The sequence below is a fragment of the Pan paniscus genome, chromosome 18 (genome assembly GCF_029289425.2).
Source record: "Pan paniscus chromosome 18, NHGRI_mPanPan1-v2.0_pri, whole genome shotgun sequence".
Lineage (NCBI taxonomy): Eukaryota > Metazoa > Chordata > Mammalia > Primates > Hominidae > Pan > Pan paniscus.
In genome coordinates, this window is record NC_073267.2 from 24,822,436 (window position 1) to 24,834,976 (window position 12,541).

The 12,541-nt window shown below is 44.3% G+C and overlaps 1 protein-coding gene across 2 annotated transcripts in view; it reads right to left on the bottom strand.

The window, feature by feature from the left end:
- The window catches only part of COG7 (component of oligomeric golgi complex 7), a 64,744-nt gene that overhangs the window by 22,625 nt on the left and 29,578 nt on the right, over nt 1–12,541 (bottom strand). For both annotated transcript variants that reach the window (XM_003813706.4, XM_063598575.1), the window contains exons 8-10: nt 7,688–7,815; nt 5,957–6,111; nt 2,522–2,638 (exon numbers count right to left, since the gene is read on the bottom strand). In XM_003813706.4, coding sequence (XP_003813754.1) covers nt 2,522–2,638; nt 5,957–6,111; nt 7,688–7,815 — 400 coding nt within the window. The remainder of the gene's footprint in view (nt 1–2,521; nt 2,639–5,956; nt 6,112–7,687; nt 7,816–12,541) is intronic.

The following is a 12,541-nucleotide window of genomic DNA, read 5'->3' on the forward strand; positions in this document are numbered from 1 at the left end:
CTCCCGACCTTAAGTGATCCACCTGCCTTGGCCTCCCAAAATGCTGGGATTATAGGAGTGAGCCACCACATCCTGCCTGTATCTAAAATTAAAAACAAAAAAAATGTATCACTTAATATTTGCTAGATGCCTGCTAGTTTCCAGACACAGAAAATGTTTTGGTACTAGAAGTATCTTTCCCTGATCATATGAAAGGCAGATGAAGATTAATCCATTTGTTTCTCAGAGATAAGCCCAAATGACCATCATATCCGTATTGAATGATCCTTTAATTTTCAAGTAATTTTATGCCAAGCCTCAAACTCCCAGCTGCTGGGTCCTTCAACACCAAACTCATAATGTCAGGACAAATCCAAGGATTAAAAACATCTTAAGTCTAGTTAACTTTTAACTTTCTCTAAAAGTGCCCATCATCACCAGGGTATCTAGGCATTCCATCATAAGAAAAGTTTATGAGAAGGTAAAATATTCCACTTCCCTTACGTGCAACAGAACAAACTTGTGCATAATATTTTCCAGAATACCAAACCACCACGGGTGATAAGGGATACAGTTAGCATCTAGAACATTACATTTTTTTTAAATTTAATTTTATTTTAAGTTCCGGGATACATGTGTAGGACGTGCAGGTTTGTTAATAGGTAAACGTGTGTCATCGTGGTTTGCTGCACCTATCAACCCATAGAACATTACATTTCATCAAAACAATCCAGAACAGAGCCTGTGAGGTGAGGTAATAATCTAAAATGGTCCTGAGTGGTCCTGGATCTACCCAACGGCCTTAGGTGGGTCTGGGTCTGCTCTGGCATGGGCCACCGCATTAAGAACCACATGTGTCACGGGCAAGGGTCAGGTAAGACATGAAAGTGGGTGAAGTGCGCCAAGTGAACGGCCATTTCTCTCTTGGGAAAATATATCCAGGAAGAATGGTTTTAAGAAAAACAAACTTCCAGATTGCTTTTTTTTTTTTTTGAGATGAGGTCTTGCTCTGTCACCCAGGCTGGAGTGCAATGGTGCAGTCTTGGCTGACTGCAACCTCCACCTCCCAGGTTCAAGCAATTCTCCTGCCTCAGCCTCCCAAGTAGCTGGGATTACAGGCACGTGCCACCATGCCCAGCTAATTGTTGTATTTTTAGTAGAGACAGGGTTTCACCATGTTGGCCAGGCTGGTCTTGAACTCCTGACCTCAGATGATCCACCTACCTCGACCTCCCAAAGTGCTGGGATTACAGGTGTGAGCCACTGTGCCCAGCCTGCTTTTCATCTGTTGTATGGTGCTTCTCTCCTCTGCCAAGTGGTCTGAGAGCCTAATCGTATCACTATTAGCCCACTTGGGAGAGGAGAGAAGCACTGCACAACAGGGAACCCGTGCCCAGTTTCTCAGGGACCCCTGCTGCCAGCCCCAGTGGCTATGACAATGCAGGCCCAGTGTTGCCTGAGCATCTCATTTTTTAGGTGACATTAGAAATCCGGATCATGTTAAATCTAGTTTTTAAATATTGGCAACAAATCCACTTGTTAAAAACTGCAATGATCAAACATGTCCATAGGTCAAATCTGGCCATAGGCCAACAGTCCATGCTCTCCAGCTGGACATGTCAAGGACGAAATCTTCTCAGGCAACTGCTGGTCGAACCTCCATCAAGCCTCAGGGACTGGGGCAAAATAGGGTGTCTACCTAGTGGCCCACAGGCCACACAGGCTATTCCAGAATCTGGCCATCAACAACCACTTGAGAAGGTCACCTCAATTCCTTTCACTGAACCTTTTTTGTTTTGAGACAGGGTTTCGCCCTGTCACCCAGGCTGGAGTGCAGCAGCTGGATCTCGGCTCACTTCAACCTCCACCTCCCAGGTTCAAGCAATTCCCCTGCCTCAGCCTCCTGGGTAGCTGGGATTACAGGCATACACCACCACACCCAGCTAATTTTTGTATTTTTAGTAGAGACGGGGTTTCACCATGTTGGCCAGGTTGGTCTTGAACTACTGACCTCAAGTGATCTGCCCGCCTCAGCCTCCCAAAGTGCTGGGATGAAAAGCATGAGCCACCAAGCCCAGCCCTTTCACTGAACTCTTAAATGGCCCTTTCCAGGCCAAATAGTGTTGCCTGGAACCATTTAGTACCATGTACCATGGTTCTCAGATCCAGAAACAGGATCCGATCACCTATGCATTTTCTAATACATAAGCCCTAAGTTATTTTAGGTCTATAAAAACTATACGCTAAGGTGGGGGTAAAAAATCTCACATCAAATATAAAAAATTTAAGTCATTAAAGGAGATGAGGCATTTGTAAAGAACTTTTAAAAATATCTTAAGAGCTGGAGGGGTCTTTTTGTTGGTTGGTTTGGGTTGGGTTTTATTGGTTTGTGTTTAGAGTCTGGAGTATTTGCTTTTTAAAAAGGCAGTGAAAGAAAAAAAACGAACCCCTTCCAAACACATTTGTCATTTTTATATACTATATCATGCATGTTTATGCTGGCTACATTAGGAACAAGCTTGAATTACAACCCCTGGTTTACCTAATGGAGTTCTGAAAAGCCGTCCAATCTTCCTGGAAGAGGGAGTTAGGAGGAATGTGGTCCAGTTTGCACTTCTTTCGTATGGACTGGAGAGTGCTGGTGAAATCAGACACATACCTGCCGGGAAAGGGAAGAAAATGGTAGGGAGGTCACCACTGATTCCCCAACTCTAAAGAGACCTGGAATTCTACAGCTCTGGACAAATTGCTAATGGCCTTGAGAGCATCTTTAGAGGCTCCCACCGACGAGTGAAACTGCTTGTAAACCTCTGAACACAAAAAGTTCTTCTCTATGTGGCAAGACTGTCTTCACCACCTGGTTGAGCAGTTTCTAAAAGAGATGCCCAAGAGGAGAAGGAAGGAATAATCGTGAAGTTGACTCCAGGGAGCAACCAGGTGAGAGATGATGCTGATAAATCCCCCCTCATCCAGATAAGTACATTTCTGTGAAAGCAGGTTTGAAGAACTGTTTAAACATCACGGTCCCATGGTAATAACTGACTGTGACCTGGGATAACGTAAGGAAGGTCATGACATCCAAGGTACCTCTGCATCATTCTCATCCTCTAAATTTAGATTAAATATCCGTGGCACAAAGATTAAAGTTTCACGGCTGGCAAGGGTCTGACTTTAATGGGACAGACGCATGAAAGTGGATTCAAAGCCAGGAGATCCTCCCTCACAGGCTGCATTGTTTGCTCTCACTGTACACACATACTTTTCCCTCACAGCATCTAAAACACTGTAATTAAACAGCTTGTTTAGACAGGGCATGGTGGCTCACACCTGTAATCCCAGCACCTTGGGAGGCTGAGGAGGGAGGATCACTTGAGCTCAAGGAGTTCGAGACCTGCCTGGGCAACACAGTGAGATCCCATCTCTAAAAAAAACAAAAAAATTAGGCGGGTGTGGTAGCTCATGCCTGTAATCACAGCACTTTGGGAGGCCGAGGTAGGAGGACCACTTGTGCATAGAAGTTCAAGACCACAATGGGTGACATGGCAAAACTTTGTCTCTACAAAGAATACAAAAATTAGCCTGGCGTGGTGGCGCATGCCTGTAGTCCCAGCTACTCAGGAGGCTGGGGTGGAAAGATGGCTTGAGCCTAGGAGGTCAAGGCTGCAGTGGGCCATGAGCACGCCACTGCACTCCAGCCTGGGTGGCAGAGCAAGACCCTGTCTCCAGATAAAGAAATAGCTTGTATGATGCTTATTGCTGCTGCTAGACTTTAAGCTCTGGGAGAACAGAGTCTGTGCCTCATACTTATATCCCCAGGAACTAGCACAGAGCTGGATATAAAGGAGGGAGTCATGTCCTCTGAAAGCTAAGAAACCTGTGACATTTGCATGCATCACAAGAGGCCTTGCCGCTTGCCCCTCCCAAAACGAAGCTCTAAATGAGGAAGGTGAAATGTGAGGACCCAGGCCACAGCCCCAAAAGGTCAGTCCACGCAGTGGAGACACAGGCCACTCAATGAACCAACTGGAAGAAACGGCTTCAGGCCACTCCACTGACTGCAAATGATCCTGCTGCTCCCTTTACAGAGAGCTCGATGCTTTCAGGTGGAAAGCTGCAAAACCCAGAGTACCACTGACAACACCTTCCCCTTGCACCAAGAGAGGTGACAGCTTTCTAGAGTTATAAGTCCCAGGAAGGAGAGGGGCTGGCCTCAAGCACAAACTGACAGGGGAATGTTAAGGAACATGATTGTGCTTTAGCCATGGGAAGTTAAACAACCATGTCACCACCTCTGCAACTATGGCAAATATCCATGTGCTCTGCAGAAAGAGCAGGTACACACTGCAGGAGAAGGAGTTTTGTTTAGCCACTATTCTCAGGCATGGCTATAAGCAAATGCTTTCTCTATTTCATTAGCTGTCAATCCAGAATTCTAAATGGTTTGTCATGAAATCTCAGAGGAAAGTGTAGCTTTCATCACATCATTTTTGTTCCCAAACCCTCCAGCTGTTTCTCACAATACACATTTCCAATTGTCAACCATGTCAGAGTCACCGTGTTAGGGGCTTTAATGATATGCTTTTGGTTAATATTCACAACCTCCTTGGAAAGGAGATATTGTCATCATCAGTTTACTCAGAGAGGAACACTACCATCTCTAAGGTCCCCACTAGTAAGTGTCCAGAGCTCCCGTGCCCATCACAGTCTTAATACCCCTCCTTCTTGAACCACCGGTTGGCCGCTATACTCTATGCTTCATCCTAGTTCGAGTTAGGCCAACCTGCACCTGCCTTTCCTGCGTACCCTGTCCTCCTTGCCCCTGCCTCCCTTAATACCCTTCCCCAAACCCTCCTCACTACTGAACAATGTGCCATTTGAACCCTGCTCAAGTTAGCTTCGACCTGATTTCCCTGATTTTATAAGCATCAGCTATTTTGGTAACTTCAAAATCTTCCCTTTTAGAGAAGATGGCCTGGGTTTTCCAGATATACTTTTGTACAGTTTGAATGCTTAATATGGAAATGTATTATTTTTATTTTTTTTTATTTTTAATTTTTTGAGACAGAGTTTTGTTCTTGTTGCACAGGCTGGAGTGCCATGGCACAGTCTTGGCTCACTGCAAGCTCTGCCTCTTGGATTCAGCAATTTTTATGTCTCAGCCTCCTGAGCAGCTGGGATTACAGGCATCCACCATCATGCCTACCTGATTTTTGCATTTTTAGTAGAGATGAGCTTCGCCACGTTGACCAGGGTGGTTTCGAACTCCTGACCTCAAGTGATCCACCTGCCTCAGCCACCCAAAGTGCTGGGATTACAAGCGTGAGCCACCACACCCAGCCTGATGTTTCTTTTTCTGCAGGAACACATCCACGCTCATCCGGCCACACCAGATGATGTGTTCCTATAGAAATGCCTACGTGGAACTGCCCTGGGAGGTGCTGGATGCCCGATGGCAATGCCAGGGAGCTCTGGGTCCAAGGAGCCTCCACAGTTCACAGAGGCATGCTCAGTATTTCTGGAACAATCAGAGACAGGGCTTCACCATGTTGGCCAAGCTGGTCTCGAACTCCTGAGTTTAAGCAATCCACCTGTCTTGGCCTCCCAAAGTACGGGGATTACAGGCGTCATTCACCGCACCAGGCCAAAGGTCCTTTTTCTTGTTCAAATAAACTTTGTTAAATTTAACTTGTCTAAGGTTTCTTTTTTTTTCTTAACATACTTTAACTGCTGCACAAGTTTCCCTCATATGAATATGTCACATCTTAAGTAACCTTCCCCAATGGGTAGACATTTACATTGTTTCAAATGTTCCACCATTACAAACAATGCCACTATGAATATCCTTAACAACATCCTCTTGGGTTCAGGTGCAAGTGTTTCCCAGGGTTCAGAGAACAAATACAGAACACGTGCATTTTTATCTGGGACAGACACTGCTCCAATGTGGCCCGTCTGGTCCCCAATTCCCCAGCCTTACTTGGCAAAGAGGGATTTCAGGGCTGACAACAGGCCGCAGGTCCCCAGGCCATTGGTGAATCTGACGCATCTGTCAACGGCTGCAGACGCCAGACCAAACAGCTTGTTCACGGAGTGGCTCAGCTCCTGCACACAGTCAATCACTTCCCCATGCTCCTGGTGAGCAAATACAGACAAAGCTGCATTAGGCTTTAGAACAGACAATGTTGAGATAGGGGAAGACCTCCAAGCCTTCTCATCTGTAGTAAAATCACTTAATAACGATGTCAGAAATATAGTCCCAACCTTTGAATGCTTCTCTAGAGCCTGAATCAAGGGAGAACAGTCTAAGTCATCAGTGGGATCATGGAAATTCACTCCTGGCAGAAAAGCATGATCGAATGTCTGTCTACTTGATCCTAATGCTTTTCATTGCTTTCCTCTTTTTCTGTGATTATTAAGATGGCATCTCTTCCTCTGGCTCTCGAGCTACGATTCAAATTCTCCTTATCAGACGCTCCAAAGAATGTAGCAAAAGGGGGCTGGGTGCAGTGGCTCAAGCCTGTAATCCCAGTACTTTGGATGGCAGACGTGGGCCTATTGCTCCAGCCCAGGAGTTTGAGACCAGCCTGGTCAACATGGCGAAACCCCATCTCTACAAAAAATTAGCCTGGCGTGGTGACATGCACCTGTAGTCCCAACTACTGGGAAGCTGAGGTGGGAGGATCGTTTGAGCCTGGGAGATCAAGGTTGAAGTGAGCTGTGATTGTGCCACTGCACTCCAACCTGGGCACCATTGGACTTCAACCTGGATGACAGAGCAAGACCCTCTCAAAAAAATAAAAATAATAAGGCAAAAGGAAAATGCTTCCTTCCTTCAGGTGCAAGTATGGCACTGAAGTGCAATAGACTTTCTAGGTATATCCCTAGAAAACAAAAAAATGGTAAGAGGCAGTAGATTTGAACTACTATAAGATCAATTCTGAAATATCAATGTACCTCATGCTAGACAACCTTATGACTTGAAAACAAAATAATATTTGAAATGGAAATGGCCTCAGTTCCACCCCTGGTGCCCACATAGCATAGTGAACCTGCCCCTGCAGCATTGCCCATGAGTGCTAAGATCCTGTGCCCATTTGCATGTCTTCCTTAAACAAAAGACCGCCTTAGTAAGAAATTAGTTAACCAGGGAGATAATCAACTTATCCCCCAAAAGATTTAAGCCTCTCATTTTGTTTAACCTTCATTGGGGATTTTAAATAGAAAACTAGGGCCCGGCAGGGTGGCACATGCCTGTAATTCCAGTACTTTGGAAGCCCCAGGTGGGTGGGTTGCTTGAGCCCAGGAGTTTGAGACCAGCCTGGGCAACATGGCAAAACTGTCTCTACAAAAAATACACAAAAATGAGCCAGGCGTGGTGGTGCATGCCTGGAGTCCCAGCTACTCAGGAGGCTGAGGCAGGAGGATCACTTGAGCCCAGGAGATCAAGGCTGCAGTGAGTTGTAATCAATCGCACCACTACACTCCAGCCTGGGCGACAGATGGAGACTCTGTCTCAATCCATCAATCAATAGAAAATTGGTAGCAAATATATGGTCTCATTTTACATTGGGATTACAAGAGCCCACAAGTGCTTAAAGGTCATATTTCAGCACCCCGAATCCCAACCCCCAGCCCTCTCCCAGACGTGGCCAAGACCCTGGCTAACAGAATGCTTCCTCAGTGGCCCCAGGACACACTGCGACTTTACCAGAGGCACAGCACTCATCTGGATGAGGAGGTTGCTCTCTTCCATGTCGCCATACTTCAGCTGGTAGGGTTTGTATGGATCATACACAGCATCCACCAGCTCCGTGACTTTTACCAGATTGTGTTCATCTTTAGGGAATCAGAAATGTAAAACGATAATGTACAAAGAATCTGAAATTAACTGTGGGAAAGCAACAATCAAGAGGCGCTCTACTAGAACTTTCCCCATTTGATCTCCAGAGGGGACTACATTTTGTTAAACAGCTTTTATCATTCATGGAAGCTTCTCCTACAATCAGTTCAGCAAATATCTGGATAAATTTGGGCTTTGCACATTGTTTGCCTAAAGCACTATTAAAGACACCAGCCCCCTGAATCCCATGACCCACCACGAATAAGAATCCCTTCAAAAGATAACCCTCATTGGCCGGGCGTGGTGGCTCACGCCTGTAATCCCAACACTTTGGGAGGCCGAGGCGGGCGGATCAACTGAGGTCAGAAGTTCGAGACCAGCTTGACCAACATGGAGAAACCGAAACCTTGTCTCTACTAAAAATACGAAATTAGCTGGGCATTGTGGCACATGCCTGTAATCCCAGCTACTCGGGAGGCTGAGGCAGGAGAATCACTTGAACCTGGGAGGTGGAGGTTGTGGTGAGCTGAGATCACACCATTGCACTCCAGCCTGGGCAACAAGAGCGAGACTCTATCTCAAAAAAAAAAAAAAAGATAACCCTCATCAAGGTCAGGTTCAAGAATTGCCACAGAGGCTGGGCGCGGTGGCTCACACTTGTAATCCCAGCACTTTGGGAAGCCGAGGCGGGCGGATCACCTGAGGTCAGGAGTTTGAGACCAGCCTACCCATTATGGTGAAACCCGATCTCTACTAAAAATACAAAAATTAGCTGGGCGTAGTGGCGGGCACCTGTAATTCCTGCTACTCGGGAGGCTGAGGCAGGAGAATTGCTTGAACCCAGGAGGCGGAGGTTGTAATGAGCCAAGATCATGCCACTGCACTCCAGCCTGGGTGACAGAGTAAGACTTCATCTCAAAAAAAAAAAAAAAAAAAAGAACTGCCACAGAGAAAAGGCAATACAGGAAGAACAATTCCCATGCCACATGTTCCTAGGACTTCCTAGAAACAGAATACCCCCACTGGCAGGTCGTGGTGGCTCACACGTGTAATCCCAGCACTTTGGGAGGCCGAGGTGAGCGGATTACTTGAGGTTAGGAGTTTGAGACCAGCCCTGGCCAATACTGTGAAACCCCATCTCTACTAAAAATACAAAAAAAATTTAGCTGGGCATGGTAGCATGCACCTGTGGTCCCAGCTACCTGGGAGGCTGAGGCAAGAGAATTCCTTGAACCCGGGAAGCTGAGATTATACCACTGCACTCCAGCCTGGGAGACAGAGCGAGACTCCGTCTCAAAACAAAAACAAAAAACAAAAGGATACCCCATAGCCCAGGCATTCCAAAAATTCCTACGTTCAACCACATAAAAATGTAAAACACGCTGTATCAGAATGTAAATGTGCATATTCTACAACACAGTAATTCAATTCCTGAAAATCATCTCAAAGAAATCAACAAATACGCAGAGACAGAAGGATGTTCATGGAAACATGGCTCAGAATCAGAAAGCTTTGGACACAGTCTCAACAGGGGATTAGTAAATGTAATAGCCTACTTACTGGTATCCTCACATCCTTCTGGTCCCCTCCTTCAGCTAGTTTTATTATTACTTCTACAGCCTCATCCTCCTTCCCTCTTCCTCTAGCTCCCAGCCTTCTCTCAGTTCCTAAAAGCTTCCTTCTGTTCACATGCTGATCCTCTGTCTGGAAGGACCAGCTTCGTCCCTTCCCCTCTTCATCTAGTTAACTCCTACTTCTCCTTCAATACTCACTCAGCTAAAGTCTGCTGCTCTTGATTTCTGGCACCAATTTTACAAGGTTTTGTAGAGATTAGGTAAAGTAATGTGGGTCTAACATGGTAATAATCAAATCTGCACATGTATAGAATCCAAAGTGTTATTTCTTTTTTCTTCTTCTTTTCTTTTTTCTTCGAGACAGGATCTCACTCAGTTCCCTAGACTAAGGTGCAGTGGTCCAACCACAGGTCACCATTGCCTTGGCCTCCCAGGCTCAAGAGATCTCCCCACCCCAGCCTCCTGAGTAGCTAGTACTACAGGTGTGTGCTACTATACCTGGCTAATTTTTTTTTTTTTTTTTTTTTTGTAGAGATGGGGTCTATGTTTCCAGAGCTGATCTTGAACTCCTGGACTCAAATGACTCCCCCACCTTGGCCTCCCAAAGTGCTGAGATTACAGGTGCGAGCCCCCATGCCTGGCCCAAAATGCTGTTTCTGAATGGTGAGTTGAGAATGATTTCTTTTTCCTTCCTTGTTTTTTCCTAGATTTTTCTATAATGATAAAGTCAACCTAAATTTTTAAAAATTTACTTTATATTGCATAATCTTTTATATTTTGAATTGTATTAGGTACATGTATTAACTATTAAAATAATAGAAAAAATGTTAAGGGTAAAATTAAAAGTTAGGCAATATATTTACAACATATTTGATAAGCAATGGTAAAAATTCCTCACTATATAAGGATCTTTCAGGAATATGCACCAAATTTGTAACAGTGGTTAAAGTGGGATTATAGGAGAGTTATTTTGTGTCACAGATTTCTATATCATTAATTCTTATAATACATATTTTGTTGCTTTTTATAATATATTTAATAATATATTATTTTAAATAAATTGCCCTTACAAATTAACCAGAAATAGGTTAAACTCCCAAACAGAATAACAGGCTAAAGAATAAGCAATTCAAAAGAGAAAAGATACTTTTTATCATGTAACTTTCAAACTTGCTAATAATCAAAGTGAAAAACTAAAATGGTATATCAGTAATTGTCTAAGAACCTGGCAATGACAGGAGAAAAAAAGAATCTAGTGCTGGTGAGGGGATGGCAACACAGGCACCTTCGTTCACTACTGATAGATACAAAAACAGGTCTAAAGAACAAAATGTGTCAGGAGGCTGAGGAAGGAGAATGGCATGAACCCAGGAGGTGGAGGCTTCAGTGAGCCGAAATTGTGCCACTGCACTTCCGCCTGGGCAACAGAGCGAGACTCCATCTCAAAAAAAAAAAAAAAAAGAACAAAATGTGACAAGTATCTTCAAAGTTTTCATTTCTGAGCAACTGCAAATTTAAACTTATCCTAAGGAATAATCGGAGCTAGGCTCAAAAACTAATGTATAAAACAGTTCATTATAGTTTTATATATCATAGTGATTAAAAATGGTAGTAAATTGGCCAGGTGTGGTAGCTCACACCTGTAATCCCAGCACTTTGAGAGGCCAAGGCAGGAGAATCACTTGAGCCTAGGAGTTTGAGATCGGCCTGAGCAAAATAGGAAGACCCTGTCTCTACAAAAAATTTTTAAAAATGAGTCAGCCTTGGTGGCATGTGCCTGTGGTCTCAACTACTCAGGAGACTGAGTTCAGAGAATCACTTGAGCCCAGAAGGTTCAAGGCTACGGTAAGCTGTGATAGTGTCACTGCACTCTAACCTGGGCGACAGAGCAAGACCCTGTCTCAAAAAAACAACAAAAAAATAAAGACAACAAAACTATGTCTTAGGAAAACATTTAATGACATAAGAAAATGCCCATTATATTATTTTGAGCATTTCAAAAAATGAAAATATAAGACTGTCTACAACCAATATTTTAAGATATTTTGTATATATTATATAACATATATTATTACATGTAAATATATAAAAGTATTTAATATATTTAATATATGTTATGTATTTATTACATAATATTTATATGGTAGATATTAAGTATTTATATTAATATTTGTGAACAATGTATATTTATATTTGTATTACTGGAAGCAAATAATGTTGTTGGTGGCTCTGACTGATGAGTTTATGGATTGTTCTTGCTCTCTTCTTATTTTTGTGTGTGTTTCCAAAGAATTTTTAAGTTAAAAGAAAAACTAAAACTCTTTTGGAAAACCTCAGGGAGAATCATTAGTAATCTAGGTCAGGTGTGGTGGCTTACGCCTGTAATCTCAGCACTTTGGGAGGCCAAGATGGGTGGATTGCTTGAGGTAAGGAGTTTGAGACCAGCCTGGCCAACATGGTGAAACCTCCTCTCTACTAAAAATACAAAAAAATTAGCCAGGTGTAGTAGTGTGTGCCTGTAATCCCAACTACTCAGAAGGCTGAGGCAGGAGAATTGCTTGAACCTGGGAGGCGGAGGTTGCAGTGAGCCAAGATCACGCCACTGCACTCCAGCCTGGGCAACAAAGCAAGTCTCTGTCTCAAAAAAAAAAAAAAAAAAAAAAAATGAAATCTAAAGTCCCAGCCAGGCATGGTGGCTCACACCTGCTGTAATCCCAGCACTTCAGGAGGCTGAGGCGGGTCGATCACCTGAGGTCATGAGTTCGAGACCAGCCTGGCCAACATGGCGAAACCCCATCTCTACTAAAAAATACAAAAATTAGCCTGGTGTGGTGGCACACACCTGTAGTCCCAACTATTCAGGAGGCTGAGGCAGGAGAATTGTTTGAACCCAGGAGGTGGAGGTTACAGTGAGCCAAGATCACACCGCTGCACTCCAGCCTGGGCGAGAGTGAGACTCGTCCCATGGCTGACTAGCAAAGCACTTCCAGATCTGTCTCAAGGGTGGTTCTCTTCCCCACTACATCCATCCCCAGGGGAAGGATGCAGCCATTCCTTGCTCCACCTTCATCCCACTGTGCTGCAGCAACTCGCCTTAGCCCAGCTCTCTCAACTCTCCTTAGCCACTTCCACAAAGGCATCACGGTCC